Source organism: Megalopta genalis, chromosome 6 (assembly GCF_051020955.1).
Source record: "Megalopta genalis isolate 19385.01 chromosome 6, iyMegGena1_principal, whole genome shotgun sequence".
NCBI classification, from domain to species: Eukaryota; Metazoa; Arthropoda; class Insecta; order Hymenoptera; family Halictidae; genus Megalopta; species Megalopta genalis.
Genome location: NC_135018.1, coordinates 2,671,253 through 2,694,435, shown reverse-complemented (window position 1 = coordinate 2,694,435; position 23,183 = coordinate 2,671,253). Strand labels below are relative to the sequence as shown.

The window sequence follows — 23,183 nt, the reverse complement described above, 5'->3', positions numbered from 1 at the left end:
ATCTTAATAACATAGAACACAGAAGCAAATGGAATTCATTGTCTTATAACGCAGAGGAAAAGTAGATGCTTTGTTTTAGATTGTCGAAATAAATTTTGTGCTATAATTTAGTAAAACTAAAAATTATTTTATTTGTCGATGATAATAAATAAAATAAATAAAATACTCTCCGAACTGTGGCACAAATATTGTCAGTGTTTCTCAAAATAAAATACCATTCGAAATATTATCTTAAAAATTTGTTAGAACACATGAAACGTTTTATGTTTAAAACGTTGCATTCTTTCGAACAAGTAAAATATTTTGTTTTCGAAATAAGATTAATATTTTCGTTGACGCTTGCATCATTATTCTTGAGGAGTATAGAAGGGTCAATAAAGTAAATTATGGAAGAGAAAAAGATGAACCGAAATCTCTGCGAGGAATATTGACTTAAAAAAAAAGAAACATTTCAACTAGTAATTAGTGCAAAGTGGATTTTTTAACATATAGAATTTAGGCATCAGTTTGCAAGACGGAGAATCTTACCCAGCTATTTTGAACATGGCACATTTGTGCATTATAAACATAACGTATGGTCCATCGGTAACTATTATTAGCGTAATTCCCACGACGGCAATGACAGACACAAAAATATTGATCGGTACGAAGTGCTCAGCCGGATCGATGACGAAAAATTCGGCTAACATCATGAGTTCTCGGGGACGTGATTCGTTCAACGGCATCACGATATCAAGAATGATCGGCGTGTATCCATACGTTACTGGAGCTCCAACAAATGGTACTGAGAATACTGTGATTTTCGAACGGTAGATTAATAAACACGAGTTTAACCCTTTGCACTCGAGTGGTGACTCTGAGGCACCGCTAAAATTTGTTACAACACGTTTTAAAATCATTTTTATTTCAACAAAATTTAGATTTAAAAAATTGTTAAGAGTGTAATTGTTGCGTGTGACATTCTAAGAGTCAATTTCATATGCATAAAATGCATTTTGCCATATAAAATAAAAACACTATAAGTTAGAAAAATGATTTTATATTTACAGTTAAAATAGCTTCGAGTGCAAAGGGTTAATCGAACAGCTTCTGGTCACTGGTTAACTCTTTGGGGCACGGAATAAAAATCAGATTAAAAATGGCCCACCTTCTTGATGCACGATAACGCATGGTGCGATATTTTTAGACTCATTTCGAAATATTGAAATAGCTGCATGCGCATTCATGAACCCGTGGGGCACCATGGGACCAGTTGAGTCTCACCCCATAACAACAAATTGAATTGTATTATTATTATTATTATTATTTTATGTTTTCGTATTATGTGATTCCCTTGTTAATAAAAATACACCGATAATGTTTAACACTAAATTTAGCCAAAATGATGGATCATTAATTTTTTAATTTTACTAAATTTTATTTACTAATATATATTTATTTATATGTATACTTATTTATTAATTTTACTTAATTTTACTTAATACTCACAGCAAAAATGCTACAACAACGCTTGTTCAAAATCAGAATAAATGTCTTATCGTTGCTTTTATAAACTAATATAAAACAGCTGTTTTTTCTTGTGCTCCGTAAATCTAGCGTTAATTTGGAACGCGATCAAATATCTGCGCGGTTTATTTTATTTTCCAAAATCCTGTACAGCGTGGTCGGTAAAGAAAGGAGCTACTGATAGGATGAACGGCAACGTTGTTTCAAGAACAACGTATTCCCAAACCGTGGTACGACAAAGCGAGCTAGGTTCCCGCGCGGTGGTTCGAAGCTCGTTTTTTGCCATCTCCGGAGTCAATTCGATTTGAACTCGCGGTCACGATACCCGCTCGTAAGTCCCCACGGATACTTAAGCCGCGCGCATCTTCCGGCGCATAAAAACGCGGGCACAGGCGAGGATACAACGCGAAGCTCATTTTCCTGTAAACCACTTCCACCCCGAAAACGAAGAGACGCGGCGGTCGGGGGACGAAAGTGGTGCATGCGAAACGCGCGTCGAAACTTGTTACTCACGAAAGTGCTTCCGTGACTATCTCCAGGCTGTACAGCCGTTCCGCGCGCTCTTACAAGTGGCTCGGGAACACGCGAGTGGTTTTCGAGGTATGGATCGCGAGCACTTCTCATGGACTGTCTCACCCGGTAATTAGGTGTGTTCGCCCGACATCGGGACACGCGTATCGTCTTTACGCCGCGGTCAATTTAGACGATGCCATTTTTGTCTTTTTGAGTTGGCAACTAAGTAATTGCCGATTTGTTCAATGAAATAAAAAACTTTTTTTACTTGGAACGAAGTTTAATCTGTAATGTATTTTCCATTTTGTTCGATGACCTTTTGCCATCTCTCCGACAACTTGAAAATTCCACGCTCGTAGAAAGTCCGATCCTTTTCGGCCAAAAACTGAGTTAAGTGAGATTTTACAGCGTCATCATCGTTAAAAGTTTTACCACGAAGGGAGTTGTCCAGCGATCGAAATAAGTGGTAATCCGATGGCGCGAGATCAGGGCTATACGGTGGGTGTAACATCAATTCCCAACCAATATCCATCAATTTTTGCCGAGTGGACAAAGACGTGCGCGGGCCTAGCATTGTCCTGCTGGAAAATGACACCTTTACGATCGACCAATTCTGGTCGCTTTTCCTTAACCGCTGCATTCAATTTGTCCAGTTGCTAACGTTCACGGATAATAAAAAATAACATAATAATAATAATAATAATAATTTTATAATATAACATTTACGGATATCATAAAAATGGGAGTGAGAGGCATCTATAACTGAAATCGGCAATTACTTAGTTGCCAACCCAATAGTTATAGGCCAAGGTGTAAAAATAGAGTAATTTCTCTCAGAAATGTTCGGAGGTCGGAATTGAAACCGGCAAATCCGAGAATACTAAGTAGCGATTCGTCGGGCCTCGCGGCTCGATTTTATAGAAACTCGGAGCAATCGGCAAAAAAAGGCAGCGGCCAGCTGCCTTTAATATGAATACATAGTAATGCTAGATATCATAAAAATGGGAGTGAGAGACATCTATAACTGAAGTCGGCAATTACTTAGTTGCCAACCCAATAGTAGGGGAGACCGATGACTCTTGTAACACGGGGGAGGGGTGACACATCAAATGTCTCGAAATAAGGGTGTTCCGAAATTGTTGTACAAGCGGGAAATGAAGGGTTCCTGAGGTCATTTGAAGTAACTTTTTCCTTTACAAGAATTTTCTCCGAGGCTTCGTTTCCGAGATATTAACGAAAAACGGTGGCCAATGAGAGGCGAGATTAGATAGCGCGAGGTGGCCGTGCCAATGGGCGGGACTCAGCTTCGCAAGCTCGTTGGCTGGGCCGCCTCGCGCCAGCCGAGGCTCGCCTTTCATTGCGCGCCATCAATTCCCTGGCAACTCTGATCGTACACGCTAAAAATTGAAGTGGATTTTTCTAATTTTTAAGTAGACTGTTAATTTATAGAATTTCAGTAATTTAAAACGCGCTTTAAGACGCGCTGAAGTTTAGTTTTCTTTTGTTTATGAAATATTCTGTCTTGAAAATTTCTGAGTTTCGAAATTAAAATAGCTTCTAGCACAAGGGTTTGCGTTTCTTTCAATGAATAGTTCATGCACCTATGATTCGTTGATTGATAAATGAGACGGGAGAAAGTATCGTACAGGCATATCGAGAATGAAAAATGCATAGAGTCGAGGGGAAAGCGATTCCCGAGACGAAGATTATTCGAGTTAATTCTTGACAAGCGGTCGGAGATCGTTACTCTCGCTGAAAGATTGTTACCGGCAACGTTTCTTTCGCAACACGCCTAAACGGCGGACATTGAATAAATTTCCGTTAGCCCCGCCCACTTTTCGGATCGCCTAATGGCGAAACTTTGTTCGAAACTCGCATTTGCGAACACTGTTTAAGGAAAAATCACGGTCGTAAGTATGTCAGCGGCAGGAACGGAAGCTTTTAGTTTAATGGAATTTATAAACGAACCACCGTGAACACAAAATTATGAAGTTCTGCGGACAACGTTGATTAAACATTACGTTTACGTACGTGAACTGCGCGGACCGTACAAGAAATCGCGGCGTACTTAACGGAATACGCGTCGCAGTAAATTCTCCCTAATCGACCCTCGGTTTTGTTAACAAAAATGGACGAAACATTATTTTTTATTCTGTTTCACGTTTTAACTACGGAACTCTGAAATTTTCAACACGGAACATTTCATGCACAAGAAGGATTAAACTTCGGCGCGTCTATTTTTAAATTACTGAAATTCTTAAAATTAAAAGACTACTTAAAAATTAAAGAAATGTACTTCGATTCTTAGCGTACGCGATCAGAGTTGCCAGGATATTGATGGCGCGTGGCGGCCCAGTCAACGAGCGGCCGTAGCCCAGTTCCGCTGATTGGCCGCCTCGCGCCAGCTGATCTCGCCTCTCATTGGCCACCGTTTTTCGTTAATAACTCGTAAACGAAGCCTCGGAGAAAATTCTTGCAAAGGAAAAAGTTACTTCAAATGACCTCAGGAAGCCCTCATTTCCCGCTGGTACTACGCTTGTATAATTTCGGGACGCCCTGTAGACTACAGTCCCTGGAGAGATTATCGCTCGCGGCACAAAGCTACGACGATCGCGCGTTCAATTCCGCAAAATATAATCTCGGCTCTGTGTCATCGGTCCTCTCAGCTAATGACACGTTAGAGAAAATCCTGATCACGTTTTCCCGCCTCTTCGATACGCGGCTAAGACCGTTTTCCCGCTGGCCGAGAAGCTACATTCTCCTCGGTTATTTTCGCGTTCCTGGCTTTGACACGACCCGGCTTTATGTCTCGAACGGCGCACAGTTCGGATATCCGGCCCGATTGCCGCGCGCCGACAGGATTGCGGCTTCGGATCCGAATGAATTTCAACAAATTGTAAGGCGGTTCAATTAGCGGGATTAAATTAGAATGGAATTGAACGTTAGAGTTATGCCGAGGCTACCGCCGTTTAATTATACGCATCAATGCCTTTGTTCGTTTAAATTGCATCACGCGGAGTCGCGATCGCAGGCAATCGGTTTCCCAGCTCGACTAATTTCGCCGAGTGTTTCGGGAAAAAAATCAATGTGCCCGTTCGCGGAAAATGAGGAGTGTTAGTACACCTGAATGAGATCCTTGTAGCTCCCGCGATTCCGGGTTCTTGCAGTTAATGCCGTAGTTTCATGCTGCCGGGCGTAAGCTGTGACATTTGGAAAATGAACTCGACGTTCCGCCGGCATTGCAGTCAGCTTCATTTAAAGTCTGAGAACGCTGCCGGACGTAACCGGACACTACGGCATTCTCAGATCCACGGTAATGCCGGGCGCAATATTAGCAGAAGGTCGGCGCAATTTTCTACAACGATGCAGGATTTAGACCCTCTTGCAGTTTAAGCCCTTTCGGCCCGCGAAGAACGAAGCCTCGAAGATCCTTCTATGTTTATTAATTCGGTATTCGGCCGCTTCTTATTGCCCAGTGTCTTTAGCCAAGTCCCAATATTATTGTACGAGCGGGAAATGAGGGGTTCCACGGGTCATTTCGAATAACTTTTTCCTTTGCAAGAATTTTCTCCGACGCTTCGTTTACGAGTTATTAACGAAAAACGGTGGCCAATGAGAGGCGAGATCAGCTGGCGCGAGGCGGCCAATCAGCGGAACTGGGCTACGACCGCTCGTTGACTGGGCCGCCACGCGCCATCAATATCCTGGCAACTCTGATCGCGTACGCTAAGAATCGAAGTACATTTCTTTAATTTTTAAGTAGTCTTTTAATTTTAAGAATTTCAGTAATTTAAAAATAGACGCACCGAAGTTTTTAATCCTTCTTGTGCATGAAATGTTCCGCGTTGAAAATTTCTGAGTTCCGTAGTTAAAACGTGAAACAGAATAAAAAATAATGTTTCGTCCATTTTTGTTAACAAACCGAGGGTCGATTAGGGAGAATTTACTGCGACGCGTATTCCGTTAAGTACGCAGCGATTTCTTGTACGGTCCGCGCAGTTCACGTACGTAAACGTAATGTTTAATCAACGTTGTCCGCAGAACTTCATAATTTTGTGTTCACGGTGGTTCGTTTATAAATTCCATTAAACCAAAAGCTTCCGTTCCTGCCGCTGACATACTTACGACCGTGATTTTTCCTTAAACAGTGTTCGCAAATGCGAGTTTCGAACAAAGTTTCGCCATTAGGCGATCCGAAAAGTGGGCGGGGCTAACAGAAATTTATTCAATGCCCGCCGTTTAGGCGGCCAATGAGAGGCGAGCTCGGCAGCCGCGAGGCGGCCGAGCCAATCAGCGGAACTGGGCTTCGTCTGCTCGCTCGCCGCTCCGCCCCAGCCGAGCTCGCCTCTAATTGGCCACCGTTTTTCGTTAATAACTCGTAAACGAAGCCGCGGATCGCATTTTCGCTAAGGAAAAAGTTACTCGAAATGACTCGGGGAATCCCCCGTTTCCCGCTTGTACAATAATTTCTGGACACCCCGTAGAATCGTTGGATAGAGACATCGTGCTATAGTTCAGATAACAGGCGGTGTTAAAGCACAGCCGGCAATGCCGCGAAGCTGCCGTGAACATATTCCCGACTCTGTAGATACAGATCTAGGCTATTGCTCACCGTTCTCGTTTTTTTTCCAGCCGCTTGTAGCAGACGGCTTGTACAATTTCTCACAATTACCAAGTTGCTCATGCTCTCGGACTCGTTCGTTGATTGCTAGACCAGGCGTTTCACGGTTGTTGGTGCCCCACGAATGGCCTTCCTGTGTCGCGCGCCGAGATCGTCCGCAGTTGACAGACAAGTTGCTTGCATACAGGGTGGGGCATTTGAAACAAGACGCTTGAATAACTCGCTTGTTTTTGATAATAGGAAAATAAGCGTCGGACAAAAGTTCTTCGATTTCACGTGGCACGTTATATGGTGTCAACAATTTGTTTACAGCTGGAGGCGTAGAGGACGTGCGAAGGTCGGACTTGCTTTTTTAAATAGGACCACCTAATTTTTTATTTATGATCTGATAGAGCATTTCAAGACGAATGCAGTGACCTATGAATGAAGGTAGTTTAATATCAAAATATGTGAACTATAATGGAAAACAAATTCTTCCAGGACACTTTTTAAGTATCTTGCGTGTTCTGCTGTTGTTAACATGTTCCTCTCGCTGTCACTATTATTGGTATGTAGCGGTTATTGTTACAACGTGCACTATTGGTCAGTAGATAATCCACGATGGCTGAGAGAAGCAGAAGAACAGAAACTTTGGACTGCAAACGTGCGGCGTGGACTTCTCGATGACAAAACAATTGGTTCATATTTGATTAACGGCGCGTTAAATAGTCGAAAATACTTGATAATTTTAGCAGATATTTTGCCAGAATTGTTGGTTTAATGTCCCATTAGACATACGACGATCCGTGTGGCTCCAACAGGATGGATGTCCCGCACATTCTGCACGGAATATTACAGAATCCCTGAACAGGACATTTGGAGATCATTGGATCGGCCGATTAGGGAGGGACAAATGGCCGGCACGTTCTCCAGACCCCTGCGGCCCTTAGATTCCTACTTCTGGGGAGAATTTTTCTTGCCCAAGAAACGCGAACGAATTTGTTACGAAATCTCATATCCCACATACACGTGGACCGACGGTTTCGATGGATTCGAGAATAATACCGAAAAGAAAGATGAAATGAAATGGAATCAAGTTTTTCGCGAATGAACGTGTAGCGACCAGTGGTGCGCACAATGGAAACTCCAGTCCTCGTGCAAACGACCAGCGTAATTTATGACTCTCCTTCGAACAAGCTATTTTTGAGATGAGAAGTCCCAAACCTTGACAGCGCATGTTCGCGATAGAGTTTTTTTTTTCTAGAGATACCTCAATAGCTAACAGAGACCGTCATAAATTAGGAGAGTTTCCGAAGGATACTCGAAGCGGACCCAGCGACCCAAGGGCCATGCGGTCCGACGCGGGTGACCCGGAGGAAAAGCTCCACACGTTGTTACGTACAGCTCATTATCCCCTCCGATTACCACTCCGTCCCGAAAATACGCAAAGAGCGTAAGGGACAGGCGGTAAAAAGGACAAAATGAACAACGCTGATCGGGAAGGTCCAACGCGTGGGGTTAGCCAATCAGGGTTGTTCAAGAATTTTACCAGGGCAAACGGCGAAGGAAAAAAGAAGACTCAGTCACTGCACCGCGACTCGTTAACCTTTTAGGTACGGCTGAATTCTGCGCGAGGCTATTTCTCTGGACGGCAGAGTCTGATATGTACTGTACAGAGTGTCTGTATATTCTGTCTGTATATTGTTAAGATACAGTTATATTGTTAAGATAAGTCTGTATATTGTAAATCGATGTGAAGACAAAAGAAGTGTGAAACAATGCATATGAAGACGATTATTTGATTCGAACGATGACCGAGTGAGTTACTAGAGTAAGCCACTATAGTGGCGCGTCGTTCAGAGAGATGACATCCGCGGAAGCCACTATAGTGGCGCGTCGTGCCTAAAAGGTTAAAGAAGTCAAATTTCTGTGGAAAAGGTATTAATATTGTACGATTGTTTCTACCCGACACATATAAAAGTGCACATGTATACGCAGATAGCACAAAGACGTCTTCGAGACGTCCTAAAGACGTCCATTTTAGGGCGTACGACGTTCAAACCTAAGACGAACGTAAAATGGACGTCTTTAACGCGTCCAGCGTTTGTTTAATAACGTGAGAATTCTTTTGATAATAGTGTAGCAACGTTTAGCATCGCCTCGGAGTCGTCACTCGAGCGCAAAGGGTTAAGATCCACGTTAATTCGTTATTTTTAAGTATAGAACGTGTCGAATATTCGAACGCCGAAACCTGTGTAAAACGATCACACTGTATAGATCTCGAATTCATCTACACACATCTACACATTTCATCTACAGTTATATTGTTAACAGTTATATTGTTAAGATAAGTCTGTATATTGTAAATCGATGTGAAGACAAAAGAAGTGTGAAACAGTGCATATGAAGACAATTATTTGATTCGAACGATGACCGAGTGAGCTACTAGAGCAAGCCACTATAGTGGCGCGTCGTGCCTAAAAGGTTAAAGAAGTCAAATTTCTGTGGAAAAGGTATTAATATTGTACGATTGTTTCTACCCGACACATATAAAAGTGCACATGTATACGCAGATAGCACAGAGACGTCTTCGAGACGTCCTAAAGACGTCCATTTTAGGGCGTACGACGTTCAAACCTAAGACGAACGTAAAATGGACGTCTTTAACGCGTCCAGCGTTTGTATAATAACGTGAGAATTCTTTTGATAATAGTGTAGCAACGTTTAGCATCGCCTCGGAGTCGTCACTCGAGCGCAAAGGGTTAAGATCCACGTTAATTCGTTATTTTTAAGTATAGAACGTGTCGAATATTCGAACGCCGAAACCTGTGTAAAACGATCACACTGTATAGATCTCGAATTCATCTACACACATCTACACATTTCATCTACAGTTATATTGTTAACAGTTATATTGTTAAGATAAGTCTGTATATTGTAAATCGATGTGAAGACAAAAGAAGTGTGAAACAGTGCATATGAAGACAATTATTTGATTCGAACGATGACCGAGTGAGCTACTAGAGCAAGCCACTATAGTGGCGCGTCGTGCCTAAAAGGTTAAAGAAGTCAAATTTCTGTGGAAAAGGTATTAATATTGTACGATTGTTTCTACCCGACACATATAAAAGTGCACATGTATACGCAGATAGCACAGAGACGTCTTCGAGACGTCCTAAAGACGTCCATTTTAGGGCGTACGACGTTCAAACCTAAGACGAACGTAAAATGGACGTCTTTAACGCGTCCAGCGTTTGTATAATAACGTGAGAATTCTTTTGATAATAGTGTAGCAACGTTTAGCATCGCCTCGGAGTCGTCACTCGAGCGCAAAGGGTTAAGATCCACGTTAATTCGGTATTTTTAAGTATAGAACGTGTCGAATATTCGAACGCCGAAACCTGTGTAAAACGATCACCCTGTATAGATCTCGATTTCATCTACACACATCTACACATTTCATCTACAGTTATATTGTTAACAGTTATATTGTTAAGAGAAGTCTGTATATTGTAAATCGATGTGAAGACAAAAGAAGTGTGAAACAGTGCATACGAAGACAATTATTTGATTCGAACGATGACCGAGTGAGCTACTAGAGTAAGCCACTATAGTGGCGCGTTGTTCAGAGAGATGACATCCGCGAAAGCCACTATAGTGGTACGTCGTTCAGAGAGATGACATCCGCGAAAGCCACTATAGTGGCGCGTCGTTCAGAGTGATGACATCCGCGGAAGCCACCATAGTGGCGCGTCGTGTCAAAAAGATTAAGAGACAAAGTCCGCGAAAGAATAAATAAGTATTCCACACAAGTGTTACAAGTCCTTTCGAATCATCCTACCGAAAACGTGCTATCGGAAAATATGAATTTGCCTTTCGTTATGCGAGCGCCACGATCGGGGGCAAACGGTGTACACATACATACTTTCTATCACGATAACGTCTTCCGGCAAACTTCGTTTCCACTCTCAGGAGTTCGAGACCGCTCTCTTGCACTTCGTATCCAAGAAAACCGCCGATCGTTTCCTTGTCAATGGAACGGGCATTCCGGAGCTCGGGGTTCCGTTTACCGTAGTCGATGCACCGAAATTGTTTCCGAACAGTAATGCGGCCCAGTAATGGCTGTGCTTTCAATGTGAACCGACGACGACGCTCAGAATGAAATGTATTTAAAGCGAATCGACGCCGAGGGCTGCTCGATTCCTTTCCCGGCGTGGCTCAGTGTCGCGAATTTAACCGGAATACATTCGGAAACATTTCGGTCAACTTTAAAACACGAACATTCGTGACGATCGTTATCAAAATTTATTGCCGACGGTCGCTGTCCCGATAGACTTCCGCGTGGACAAGAATAACGAACAAATAATTAATCGCTCTATTAGCGTTGTCCGCTCGGAAAACTTTTGCCACGTTTGGAGTAACTAATTCGTCGTTTTTTTAAAATGAAATTATATGACTTCGCTGTTCAACGTATGTTATGTTATTATTCATGATTTCTACTATGCTGATAGTAATTGCTTTGTTTGCTTTCGTTTGCTCGAGGCAAAATATTCTGAAATTTTTTCGGAACTCTTAACTGTAGAAACGATTTTTTAGAAATCTCGCCAGGTTTATTAAGGGCAGGATTTTCAACCCTTTTACTGCCGGAGGCCGATATATCGGCTCTTGCTGCACTGGCGAGAAGTGCCAGAGCCGATATATCGGCCCGCGCCTTATAGCGCTTTATAATAACAAAATTTTACACATTTACAATATATAAATATAAATATCAATATTTATGTTATTATAATGAAGTATTATGCAAAATTATATCACAAATATATTTATGACAACATAATTTTGTTTCAGCAATGTTATATTACCTATAACAATTACAAATTTCGGAAGAGATAATCCGTCCGGCGCTTACCATGTACTTTCGAGTTATTTTTTATGTTTGTTATGTAATATTATTTATCTTGTTACAAAATATATCAGAAATGCAAAGTATATACTTTGTAATAAATGATCTATATAAAATTATGATGAAAAGATGACTTTTTGTATGTGCAAATACGTTTTGTAAGAGAGAACTGGACTTTTACTTTCTTCGTGATCTTTTATACCTTTGTTATTTATATAATTTTCAATGAATATAGAAAATCTAGTGTCATCGTTTTGTTCTCTATTTCGTCCTTAATTTACTGCTTTTTGAATCATGTAAATATTGTTTCTCGTTTAGTTTTTATGAGCATTTTCCCAAACCCTAGTAAAACCGTGAAATTCTTTTTCGCATGGCACTAAAAGGGTTAAAGACCCTTGCGAAGGAAAAATACACCGAACATCCGCGGCGGACATCCATGCCACTAAAATGACAGCATTTTTAACCCTTTGCACCACCCGAAGCTATTTTAATTACATTTTCAACATATTTTCTGATCTACAATGTTTCTGTTTTATATAATTTATTGCGATTTATGCACATCGAATACTACTTTTAGGTATAAACGAGTCCGATACTGTCACAGTTATTTTGAAAAATATTATAGCAATTTTTAGTGGCGCCTCAGAGTCGCCCTTCGCCCTGCAAAGGGTTAATATCTGTGGCTGGGCCGGTTTGCGATGGTCTGCGATGTACAGCACGTCTCGTTTTAAACGACGATATAAAGTTCCGGCAAAGTTCTTCTTGCACTTCGTGTCCGAACATGTTTGATTACATTTAAATCGAAGAGGCGGAGCTGGCTCCGAAGGCTCGCATCATTGGAAATTCAAAAGCATTGTAATATTAATGTTCTGTGACATGTAATGCGCAGGAAGCAGAGGTTGGCTGGAGGCGATATAATACACTCCAACCCTCGGGGAAAGTGGCTAGGAAGTCTATAAACAGTCTTTACATTGCCACGCGAACGCTATTATTTCCCCTTTCGTCTTCGGCGAATTTATGAACATTTTGTTTTACATACCAGGGGCAAAAAGCTGAAATTTACAATTTACACAGATATCGTAGAATTTGTAGAATTAGACTTTGTACATTTTAGATGCATTGTAGAATTACAAATACAAGTACTTTCACGATTATGCTATTCTTTTTTATGTCATTGCTTTTCTACGAATTGCAGACGATTTGTTTGACGATGCTCATTCCATCGCGATTTCTTTTGCAATTCTCTTTTACCAAGTGTTCGCACTTTCTTCAATAATCACGTTAAAATATAATAAAATAATATAATAATAAAATATAAATTTTAAGGTTAAATTTTAAGAATAATTCACCCTAAGAAGAAGAAGAAGAAGAAGAAGAAGAAGAAGAGAACATCTCTCCAATATGTTAGGGAGAAAAGAAAGTTTATTTACGACGAATATGACTAATTTATATCACGTATCGCATATGTTCTCCTCTGCGTTCATATAAAAAACATTAAACATACGTATATATATATGTTAGTTATGTTCAGAGTATGTTATAAAATATTGCTTCTTTCGTCACCGATTGTTACAGTCCTCCTGAAACTAATCGAGGATTAATAACGCACGAAAACAGACGTCGTCGGTTATCTCAAATGCAACGTGGATGCGTTTATATTCTGTTCCATCGTTGCAACGAACTACGCGAGATCCTGTAACAAGTCGTGTCTCAGTGTTAATTGCTCCAAATAAATTGCGCTACACATCGAAGTAATGAAACAGCACTTACTAACGATTTTACTACTACTCGTACCAGCGACACTGGATTATGAGACATTGAAGGATCAATGAAGGGACGTCATCATCATGAAATAAGACATTGTACACCTCACCAGCTGGAAAGCAAGGTTTTCAATTAGCCACTTAGCGCGCGTCGAATTACAGTCGATTGCAGTAATGTCTCCCCAATCGTCGCCCAAATTGTGCGCTAGAATGGACAATTTGGGGAGAAGGGACACGATTACTCGAGCCTTGCGACTCGTTTTTTATAATTACCGATTGTTAAGAATTATAAAAACGAGTCGTTCATTTTTGTGGAAAATCTAAGCGTCAATTAGGAAGATTTCACTGTATTAACCCGAGAAAGATAACCTACGTCGCAGAGGCGCCTGCGAAGACTGTTGATTTTTGTTAATTTTTCATAGAGGTCTAGTGATTTAAGTTTAAAATTACTTAAAATATAAAAAAATATAATATAAATGCATTTTATTTTTACAATAATGCCAAACCTTTAAAATGACTAGATTAACTTAAATAAATATCCATTGTTAGTATAAAATTGACGCCTTAGAAAAGCATGCGCCTCTGAAGCGTATGGTTATCTTTTATGTACGTTGTCATATGGTTATCTTTCTAGGGTTAATGATTACACAAACCCCTGAGAAGCCCTCGATCGATGCATTATAAAAACCATAAAAGTCGAACACAAATCGCTCGCTGCACCTTATCATTATAATTAACAATTGTTTCTGCATGGAAACCGGCGTTTCGTACCACGGGGTGGAATATCTGTAAAGACAATAAGAAAAATGAATCACGCATTTGAATATCTCAGTTTCGGCATAGATTTTCATTAATTCCGCGCCGTTTCTACACTTCGCGACAACGCTATAAAACAGCATGAAATTCTACAAATCTACGATCGTTAGCGGTGTGTTTCGGGTCTCATATGACCCAGACTCTCATATGTATAATACTACGCTTGTACAGGGTGTCCCAAAAGTCACTTGAAATCGGGGAATCAGGGGAGCCGACGAGGCGTCGTTTTTCATCGTGACAATGCAAAACCGCGCGCGTTGCGGAAAGCTTGATTATTTTTTATTACAGCTTGATTAGGCTGTTCTACCGCATCCTCCGTACTCCTCAGATCTTGTTCTATCGGACTATCGCTTGTTTCTGTCATTGAAAAATTCTCTCCACGACGAACCGCTTCCGACCCGCAAGTAAAAATCCGTAAAAATCCGGATCAGTGAAATAAAATATACCTCGGGGAATATTTTGCAAGCAGGTCCCAACAAATTAGAAAAGAGGGACCGATGATGCACCCTGGGAAGAATTGAAGAAGGTGATCGAGCAGAACGGTTCGTATTTAACCTTTTAGGTACGGCTGAATTCTGCGCGAGGCTATCTCTCTGGACGGCAAAGTCTGATATGTACTGTATAGAGACTGGTACTGTATATACAGGGTGTCCCAAAAATGTCTCGCAATCCGAAAGTGGCGGGTTCCTCGGACCATTTGAAGCAACTTTTTCCTTTACAAAATTTTTCTCCGAGGCACCGTTAACGAGTTATTAACGAAAAACAGTGACCACTGAGAGGCGAGCTCAGCTGGCGCGAGGCGATCGAGCCAATGAGCGGAACTGGGCTTCGCGCGCTGGTTGGCTGGGCCGCCTCGCGTCAGCCGTACTCGATTCTTATTGGTCACTGTTTTTCGTTAATAACTCGTTAACGGTGCCTCGGAGAACATTTTTGTAAAGGAAGAAGTTGCTTCAAATGATCCGAGGAACCCGTCATTTCCGGATTGCGAGAAATTTTTGGGACACCCTGTAGACTGTTGTAAATCGATGCGAAGACAAAAGAAGTGTGAAACAATGCATATGAAGACGATTATTTGATTCAAACGATGAGCGAGCGAGCTACTAGAGCAAGCCACTATAGTGGCGCGTCGTTCAGAGAGATGACATCCGTGGAAGCCACTATACTAGCGCGTCGTGCCTAAAAGGTTAACGCAATAAATGAACCTTGAACAACGAATATCGTGCGTTCGTTTCGCATCGAAGAAAGGCGAGGAACTTATGGGACAACCTAATATATGCAATCTGTCTTCATAAAGATGCCGCGAAGCATAGTCGTCCACCGATGATGACCAAATTAGAAATCTTTCGGGCTTACATGAGCGTGGTTAAATTGTCCGTGTAGTCCGAGAGATGTTGTACAATGTAGTTGAGATAGAACATGTACACCAACTCGGAAATGGAAAAGAATAAGGCCATTAACATTTCCTGCATGTCGTGCGTCTTGCATAAAGCGACAGATATCTGAAAGATGCGTGTACTTCGAAAGAGTGAGAGAGAAAGAGGGAAAAAGAGAGAGAGAGAGACGTGACAATGATATTTAACATCGTAAACAATGAAAGGATAAATCGACTTACACGGAACAAATTGATACTCAGCGAGACGACAGCGAATACAAGGAGAACGGCGTACGAGAACGATAATTCGGTTTTCAGGAATGACATGAAACTTTAAGAACAAATGAGACAACGAGTGAAACGCTAACGATGCCAATGTTTAACCCTCGCCGTACCGCGTTCGGGTTATTTCGGACCCCGAATAATAGGTAATAGTAATAATATATTAACTTTTTGTACTCGAGTGGTGCAACACCAAATTGTTGTGCACGAAAATTGTTATATCACGTTCCAAGATAATTTTTGCACTAAAAACATTTAGATTGAAAAAAATGGTTAAAAGCATAACTGTTGTACGGATCACCACAAGGCATAATTTCGTATGCATAAAATGCACTTTGTCGTATAAAATGGAAATACTATAAGTCAGAGAAATTATTTATGATTTACAGTTAAAATGGCTTCGATTGTAAAGGGTTAATAAACCCATATGTTAATAGTAATAATAATAATAATAATAATAATAGTGTAATAATAATAATAATAATAATAATAATAATAATAATAATAAAAATAGTGTAGTAATAATAATGATGATAATAACGACAAAAAATTTTCAAAATATTTGTATGCATGAGAAAATTTGTATGATGAATTATGGGGACGCTTCACTCAGTACTGCGAGGGTTAAAGATCTCTTTGAACCTGCACAAAAGGTGAGCCACTAGACGATAAAAGCTTTCGTTTTCTTTCGAATTGAATGGTTTCTTTATTTTTGCAACTTTTTTTTTTACCAACTGATCGATTTCCCAGTTTGAATTTTTCCATTTCACACTTCGATTCTGAGACTATTCGTACGACGACACCGCGAAAGTTCGACACGCGACTCACTCTACGCAGACTCAAATGTTCGGTAGCAAGTGACGTTTCAATCAGGGTTTCCCTGCGAACGAAGATACCGAGATACGGCTGATACTAACACTTTCGCCTCTGTGTGGTAGATAACCGCGCTCGCTAGACAGTTCTTTCTGTAAGTGTCCATAAGCTTCTTCGAGACGTGCGACGGCCGCGCGACAGTTGCTTTCTGGATAAAGTAGCTAGAAATCACAGTGCGCGGCGTTCAGAGATATTCGAGAGTTGCTACGCGGACATTCTTCGAAAATTCTTAAGCGATTCGAACGAAAGCGTGTACGATCGACGAGACACGATTTCGCAGCGAAGCTGAACTATTCGAAGCGCTTTGCAAAGGTATGTGTGCAGGTGTTGCTGCGGTTTCTCAATGAAGGCGAACTTTGTTCGCGACATTTACGAGACAATGAAATATCATTGGTATTGGGCACATCGTAAAGAAACTATTTTTTCAGCATCGTACACCTCGCGATCACTTTCGATCGATTAATTTGGTATTACATTTTAGAACGCGACTGTTCGATCAAACTATCGAACATTTATTCAGAATAAAATAGCCAACTATCTACGTCACGATTGTTGAACGAGTTTAGCGTAGAATTATTGTATATATATAAGTCTATAATATTAATATATTATATTATATTATATATATATATATAATATAATAATATATAATATAAATAATATAATATAATATAATATAATAATATATAATATAAATAATATAATATAATATATAATATATAAATATAAATAAATATATATATATATAATATAATATATTAATATTATAGACTTGCAAACAAGGAAGCGACTAAAAATCTGTTTCTAATGAAATAAGAGATCTAATGAAATTAGAAATCTAATGAAGTTGCACATCAAGCATGCATTTTGATTAGCTCTTTATTCGCATAATTCTGTGCGGAATTCGTTCAAAGCCAAAGACAGAACGTTTTTTGATCACCTGTGGTGTCCACAATAGAGTGTTTATGTGATCAGTGGTGCTTCGACTGCGAGAGAGAAAGAGAGAGAGAGAGAGCGTGCCAAGTACTAAATATCATAGTCGTTTTACCTGAAGAGTTCGTACATGCTGATAGTGTGCTGCAGCCACATAATGAACAATGTCTCCGTGGCCACATATATAGTTCCAATGAAGAAGAACGACAAGCTTTGGTGAATTACTATGTAAAGAAGATACGTCTGTTCCTCGACTAGATAATCCGTCACTAGCGGGAAGGTGATTACTTCAGTTGATGCTACGGCCGAAACGTACGATGCAATACGGAATAATATCATGAGTGCCGCTGACGGGTAAATAAATACTATAACATATGCATGATTATGGCATAAACGCGATAGCTTTCATTGCTTTTTTTCATTCTAACACAGCGATACATTGCTAAATCGCTCGTCTGTGCGGTACGAGTTATCCAGACTCTTCCAATTCCGAATTTTCCACATCGGATTCATCGGTAATTAACACCGAGAGTGGAGCAATTCTTTCCAGAAATGTTCGGAGCTCGGAATTGAAACCGGCAAATCCGAGAATACTGAGTCGCGATTCTTCGAGCCTCGCGGCTCGTTTTTACAGAAACTCGGAACAGTCGTCAGAAAAAAAACAGAAGCCATAATAATGTTAGAATAAAAACGATGACTTAACCTTTTTATTTCTAATCTTTTGCCACGACTCGAGGGCAATTCAGAAGCCACGTGACACGTGACCGTGACACAATTCGACTGCCATTCGAATTGCGTACATGGAATTAACCGACACGCAGCACGAGGAGCGCGAGAGCCACGCCTTCCGACTCCCGTCGCGCGTCTCGCTGCCCGCTGGCCGCCTAAATGCTACACGCACGTATATGAACCAGTAGGCGCACGCGCCCAAGGCGTTCCGCGCCGAAAGAGGCAAGCGCGTGGTGCGAGACGCGGCGACTGGAGTCAGGAGGCGTGGCCCTCGCGCTCCTCGTGCCGCGCGCCGGTTAATTCCGAGCCCTGGTACACAGACGAAATGCTCTCATCGCGAATAACCCAGACTCAGAGCAAATCCGAGCGAGCGATTTCCGCAGTGCTACTGTGTTTTCTTACTCGCATATATAGCTCCTTGTTGCTTCCCGAGAATCGCGCGCCTCTCTAAAATTTCAAGCGTGTCTTTGTGCGTCGTATTCCACATATTCTTCACGGAATCCGTCATCTGCCTGATCTGCATTTTATAATCGTCTTTACCGTCTGAGCCGACGATTCGACGCGTTATGTTAACTGTGATTTGGTCGGCACTCACTGCACTGGTCAAGAACAAAAAAGCGTTGAACTTCACCACGGAACCCAAAACCATTATTATAGTGGATAGGGACTGTAGCAACACCATCGTATCAATGCCGCCTGTTACGATAGGCGTAATCTGAAAGAACCACATTATCATTGCCAGTCCCACGCCTATGTAACTTATCGAAGAAAGAAATTCTGCGAACAAATTCTGCCGGAATTCTGCGGAATATTATTATCATCTCCGTTGATCGGTGTTCTACACGTGTCCCAGAACAACCGATACACCCGGAAGCTGTGATTCCTGGTTTCTCTTAGCAAAAATGTTGGTCACGGCTTGGTTAACGAGTTATTCGTGCAAAACACGGATCAATCGGAGAGCGAGAGCACGACTGGTGGATTCGGATGCGATGAAAAGCTGGGCGGCCGTGCTCGCTCTCCGACTGGTGTTGTGTTTTTTGACAGCAACTCGTTAACGAAACCGAAACCAATATTTCCGCTAAGGAAAAGGTACTTTAGGTCGCCATAGGAGTCATTCATTTCCGGGTGCTACGGGAATTTTGGGACACCCTGTATGTTACATCGTGCCGAGGTGAATCGAACGATTTTTTGGCGAACGAAAGCTGTTGCGAACGCTTCCTAAATTGCTATAAAAATGTGCTGGTATTCGAAATTGGATTAATAAGGTATGTTTCACGCTTCCGAGATTCTATGAAATTACAGTAATGTCTCCCTTACTGACGCTCAGATTGGCCATTAAAATGGACAATTTGGGAAGAGGAGATACGATTATTCGAGCCTTGCGGCTCGTTCTTATAATTATGGATAATTTATAACTATAAAAATAAACCGCAAGGCTCGAATAAAATCGTATCTCCTCTTCCCAAATTGTCTATTTTTGTGCGCAATCTGGGCGTCAATCGGAGAGACATTACTGTAGCTGGAATCGGCGCGTCGAGACAATTGCGATCGAAATGATAAAAGCTTAAAGATGTATAATGGGAGCAGAGTGATTAATGAATCGTAAAGCAAGCCCGAAATTTTCAGATACAATAGCTCTCAGTGGCTTAAGTGGCGCACAGGCACACGGATTTATGCCGCGTATCTTCTTCGGAACCGGTAAATCGTCGGCCATTGTGCCTTGTAGATTCGCGCGCTTCACGAGCGCGATAAATCAGCGATACAGCCGAAATGAAAATGTTATAGCATCGTAATTACATAGTCGATAAGGGTATTTTTCACACGCGTAATTATTGCAGCTAGACGAGAGATCTGTCAACACATCTGACAAATATTATCGGCGAGTAAATCGTCGCCCATTGTGCCTTGTAGATTCGCGCGCTTTACGAGCGCGATAAATCAGCGATACAGCTGTTGACATAACCTTGACGCTCAGATTGTCCACAAAAATGGACAATTTTGGAAAAGAAGATACGATTATTCGAGCCTTGCAACTCGTTTTTATAGTTCTTGACAATCGATAACCAAAAAAAAAACGAGCCACAAGGCTCGAGCAATCGTATCTCCTTCTCCAAAATTGTCCATTTTTGTGGACAATCTGAGCGTCAGTAAGGGAGACATTACTATATTTCGATGCGAGGGCAGAGAATTGGATTAACCTTTTAGGTACGGCTGAATTCTGCGCGAGGCTATTTCTCTGGACGGCAGAGTCTGATAAGTACTGTACAGGGTGTCTGTATATTCTGTCTATATATTGTTAAGATACAGTTGTATTGTTAATAGTTATATTGTTAAGAGAAGTCTGTATATTGTAAATCGATGTGAAGACAAAAGAAGCGTGAAACAAAGCATATGAAGACGATTATTTGATTCGAACGATGACCGAGTGAGCTACTAGAGTAAGCCACTATAGTGGCGCGTCGTCCAGAGAGATGACATCCGCGAAAGCCACTATAGTGGCGCGTCGTGCCTAAAAGGTTAAATAAGTCAAATTTCTGTGGAAAAGGTATCAATATTGTACGATTGTTTCTACCCGACACATATAAAAGTGCACATGTATACGCAGATAGCACAAAGACGTCTTCGAGACGTCCTAAAGACGTCCATTTTAGGGCGTACGACGTTCAAACCTAAGACGAACGTAAAATGGACGTCTTTAACGCGTCCAGCGTTTGTATAATAACGTGAGAATTCTTTTGATAATAGTGTAGCAACGTTTAGCATCGCCTCGGAGTCGTCACTCGAGCGCAAAGGGTTAAGATCCACGTTAATTCGGTATTTTTAAGTATAGAACGTGTCGAATATTCGAACGCCGAATCCTGTGCAAAACGGTCACCCTGTATAGATCTCGATTTCATCTACACACATCTACACATTTCATCTACAGTTATATTGTTAACAGTTATATTGTTAAGATAAGTCTGTATATTGTAAATCGATGTGAAGACAAAAGAAGCGTGAAACAATGCATATGAAGACAATTATTTGATTCGAACGATGACCGAGTGAGCTACTAGAGTAAGCCACTATAGTGGCGCGTCGTTCAGAGAGATGACATCCGCGAAAGCCACTATAGTGGCGCGTCGTTCAGAGAGGTGACATCCGCGGAAGCCACTATAGTGGCGCGTCGTGCCTAAAAGGTTAATCCTCGCACGGACGATGTAAAACGATAACAATTGATAAGATAACGAGCTCCGCATTTCTTCGCGAAGAAACTCGCAAACTTCGGTTCCGCATTTTTTCATTTTTTTTGTTTTCTCATGCGATAAAGAACGCGACGCAAACGTGAAGGGCAGTTTTGGGCGGCTGTACCTGCACAATCACTAAAAGGGAACAAATAATGTTCACGAGGGTGGTTTGGATTCGACGCGTGGTCTCACTAACGTACGGCCAGAGCCCTAAAATCCTCATCAGTCGCACACTTAACTCGTAATGCGTATCACATGCAGACATCGCGAACAATGGTTGAAACGCGACTGTCCAACAAACTCGCGTCTACACGTTTTAGGCTTCGCTTTTTCATTTCTCCCCTTCGGAAAATATAATACTTTCTATTACAATGGAAAACAAATTTCCAGAAGCGTCGGATTATGAGTGACGCGATCCACAATTACAAGCTTACTTATTCATGTTTTACGGGCAAGACGGAAGATCGATACGCTTCCACATCAATGATACATGCGCCGCTATTATGGAAATTACAGGGTTCAACGGAAGGGGACATCTTTTTGAGAACTCGCATTAAATACCTGTGTACCTTGTTTTTTATCATTCTCACGTTTTCTCTAACCGCCTCCGCCGAACAGGCGAATCGATATTTCTCGAAAATATTCAGTGTTCCCGAGGACGCGGAACGTGAAACATGTAGCATTTGATCGGTTTGCTGTGTTTTCGAGGAGTATACTCGTCACGGAGAAGCGGCAGTACAGTAAATTCTCCCTAATTGACGCTCAGCTTGGGAACAAAAATGGATCATTTTGGAAGAGAAGGTATTATTAATTATTAATAATGGTATTATTAATCGATTAATCGAGCCTTGCTGCTCGTTTTTATAGTTTTCGACAATCGGTAACTACAAAAATGAGCCTCGAGCCTCGAGCCTCGAGCCTCGAGCCTCGAATAATAGTATTTTCTCTTTTCAAATTGTCCATTTTCGTTTCCAAGCTGAGCGTCAATTAGGGAGAATTTACTGTATTTTTGGTGTCACGACGAGCATACCGGTGTGAGCTTTTTCGATCCTCAACATCCTTTGCGGGTTCAACGTCGCATCCCAGCGAAACATTTTCAGTGGGATTTAAGGTAAAGAACTTCAGCAGCCCCTTTGTGCACCTTTTAAAGCATTAACATGGAATCACTTATGCTTCCAAGAATTACCCGTACATTTTGTTCCCCTCTTGTACGTTGCGAGTATCAGTTGCGGAATAATGTGTCTTCTACTTCGTACGACGTGGCCCACGCATAGTCGTTTGCTAATAGAGAATCAACTGTCGCAAAAAGAAAAAACATTACAAGAGACTTCTTGCGAAAAAGTTAAAAGTCAAGAAATGACTTACATCGGAAGCAATCGAACATTTTAACAGTTTCATTCATTTCGCTCATAGTTATATGAGCTAAATAAATTAACTGCGCGGAAGGAAACGTAATAAAACATAATAATATAATAAATATTATTATATTATTAATAAAACAATATTAATAAAACAAATGTTATAAATAATAACATAATATTATAATATAATAAATATTATTATGCTAATGTTATATGTTAATATTATATGTTAATTAATAGCATAATTATACAATAATTTAGTGGTAACACGGTAGTAATAATTTCTCTTTACATATTGTATTTAT

At 41.0% G+C, this 23,183-nt stretch overlaps 2 protein-coding genes across 11 annotated transcripts in view; both read right to left on the bottom strand.

The window, feature by feature from the left end:
- Positions 1-23,183, bottom strand: part of LOC117223883 (alpha-Mannosidase class I a) — a 406,723-nt gene that overhangs the window by 36,603 nt on the left and 346,937 nt on the right. The gene's annotated exons all lie outside the window — the stretch shown is intronic.
- LOC143259620 (uncharacterized) lies at positions 12,927-22,334 on the bottom strand. 10 transcript variants are annotated; one of them, XM_076522754.1, is made up of 10 exons: positions 21,642-22,332; positions 18,886-19,005; positions 18,693-18,807; positions 17,677-17,830; positions 16,673-16,789; positions 15,714-15,804; positions 15,455-15,600; positions 13,939-14,071; positions 13,293-13,398; positions 12,927-13,215 (listed from the first exon to the last, which is right to left on the bottom strand). In XM_076522754.1, exons 1-9 carry the CDS (start codon positions 21,780-21,782, stop codon positions 13,348-13,350), a joined length of 1,068 nt encoding a protein of 355 aa, XP_076378869.1. In that variant the 5' UTR covers positions 21,783-22,332; the 3' UTR covers positions 12,927-13,215; positions 13,293-13,347. The 10 variants fall into 10 exon arrangements, with proteins under 10 accessions (XP_076378869.1, XP_076378866.1, XP_076378868.1 ...); XM_076522751.1 differs by having other exon boundaries at positions 17,677-17,926; positions 21,642-22,331; XM_076522753.1 differs by having other exon boundaries at positions 17,677-17,860; positions 21,642-22,331.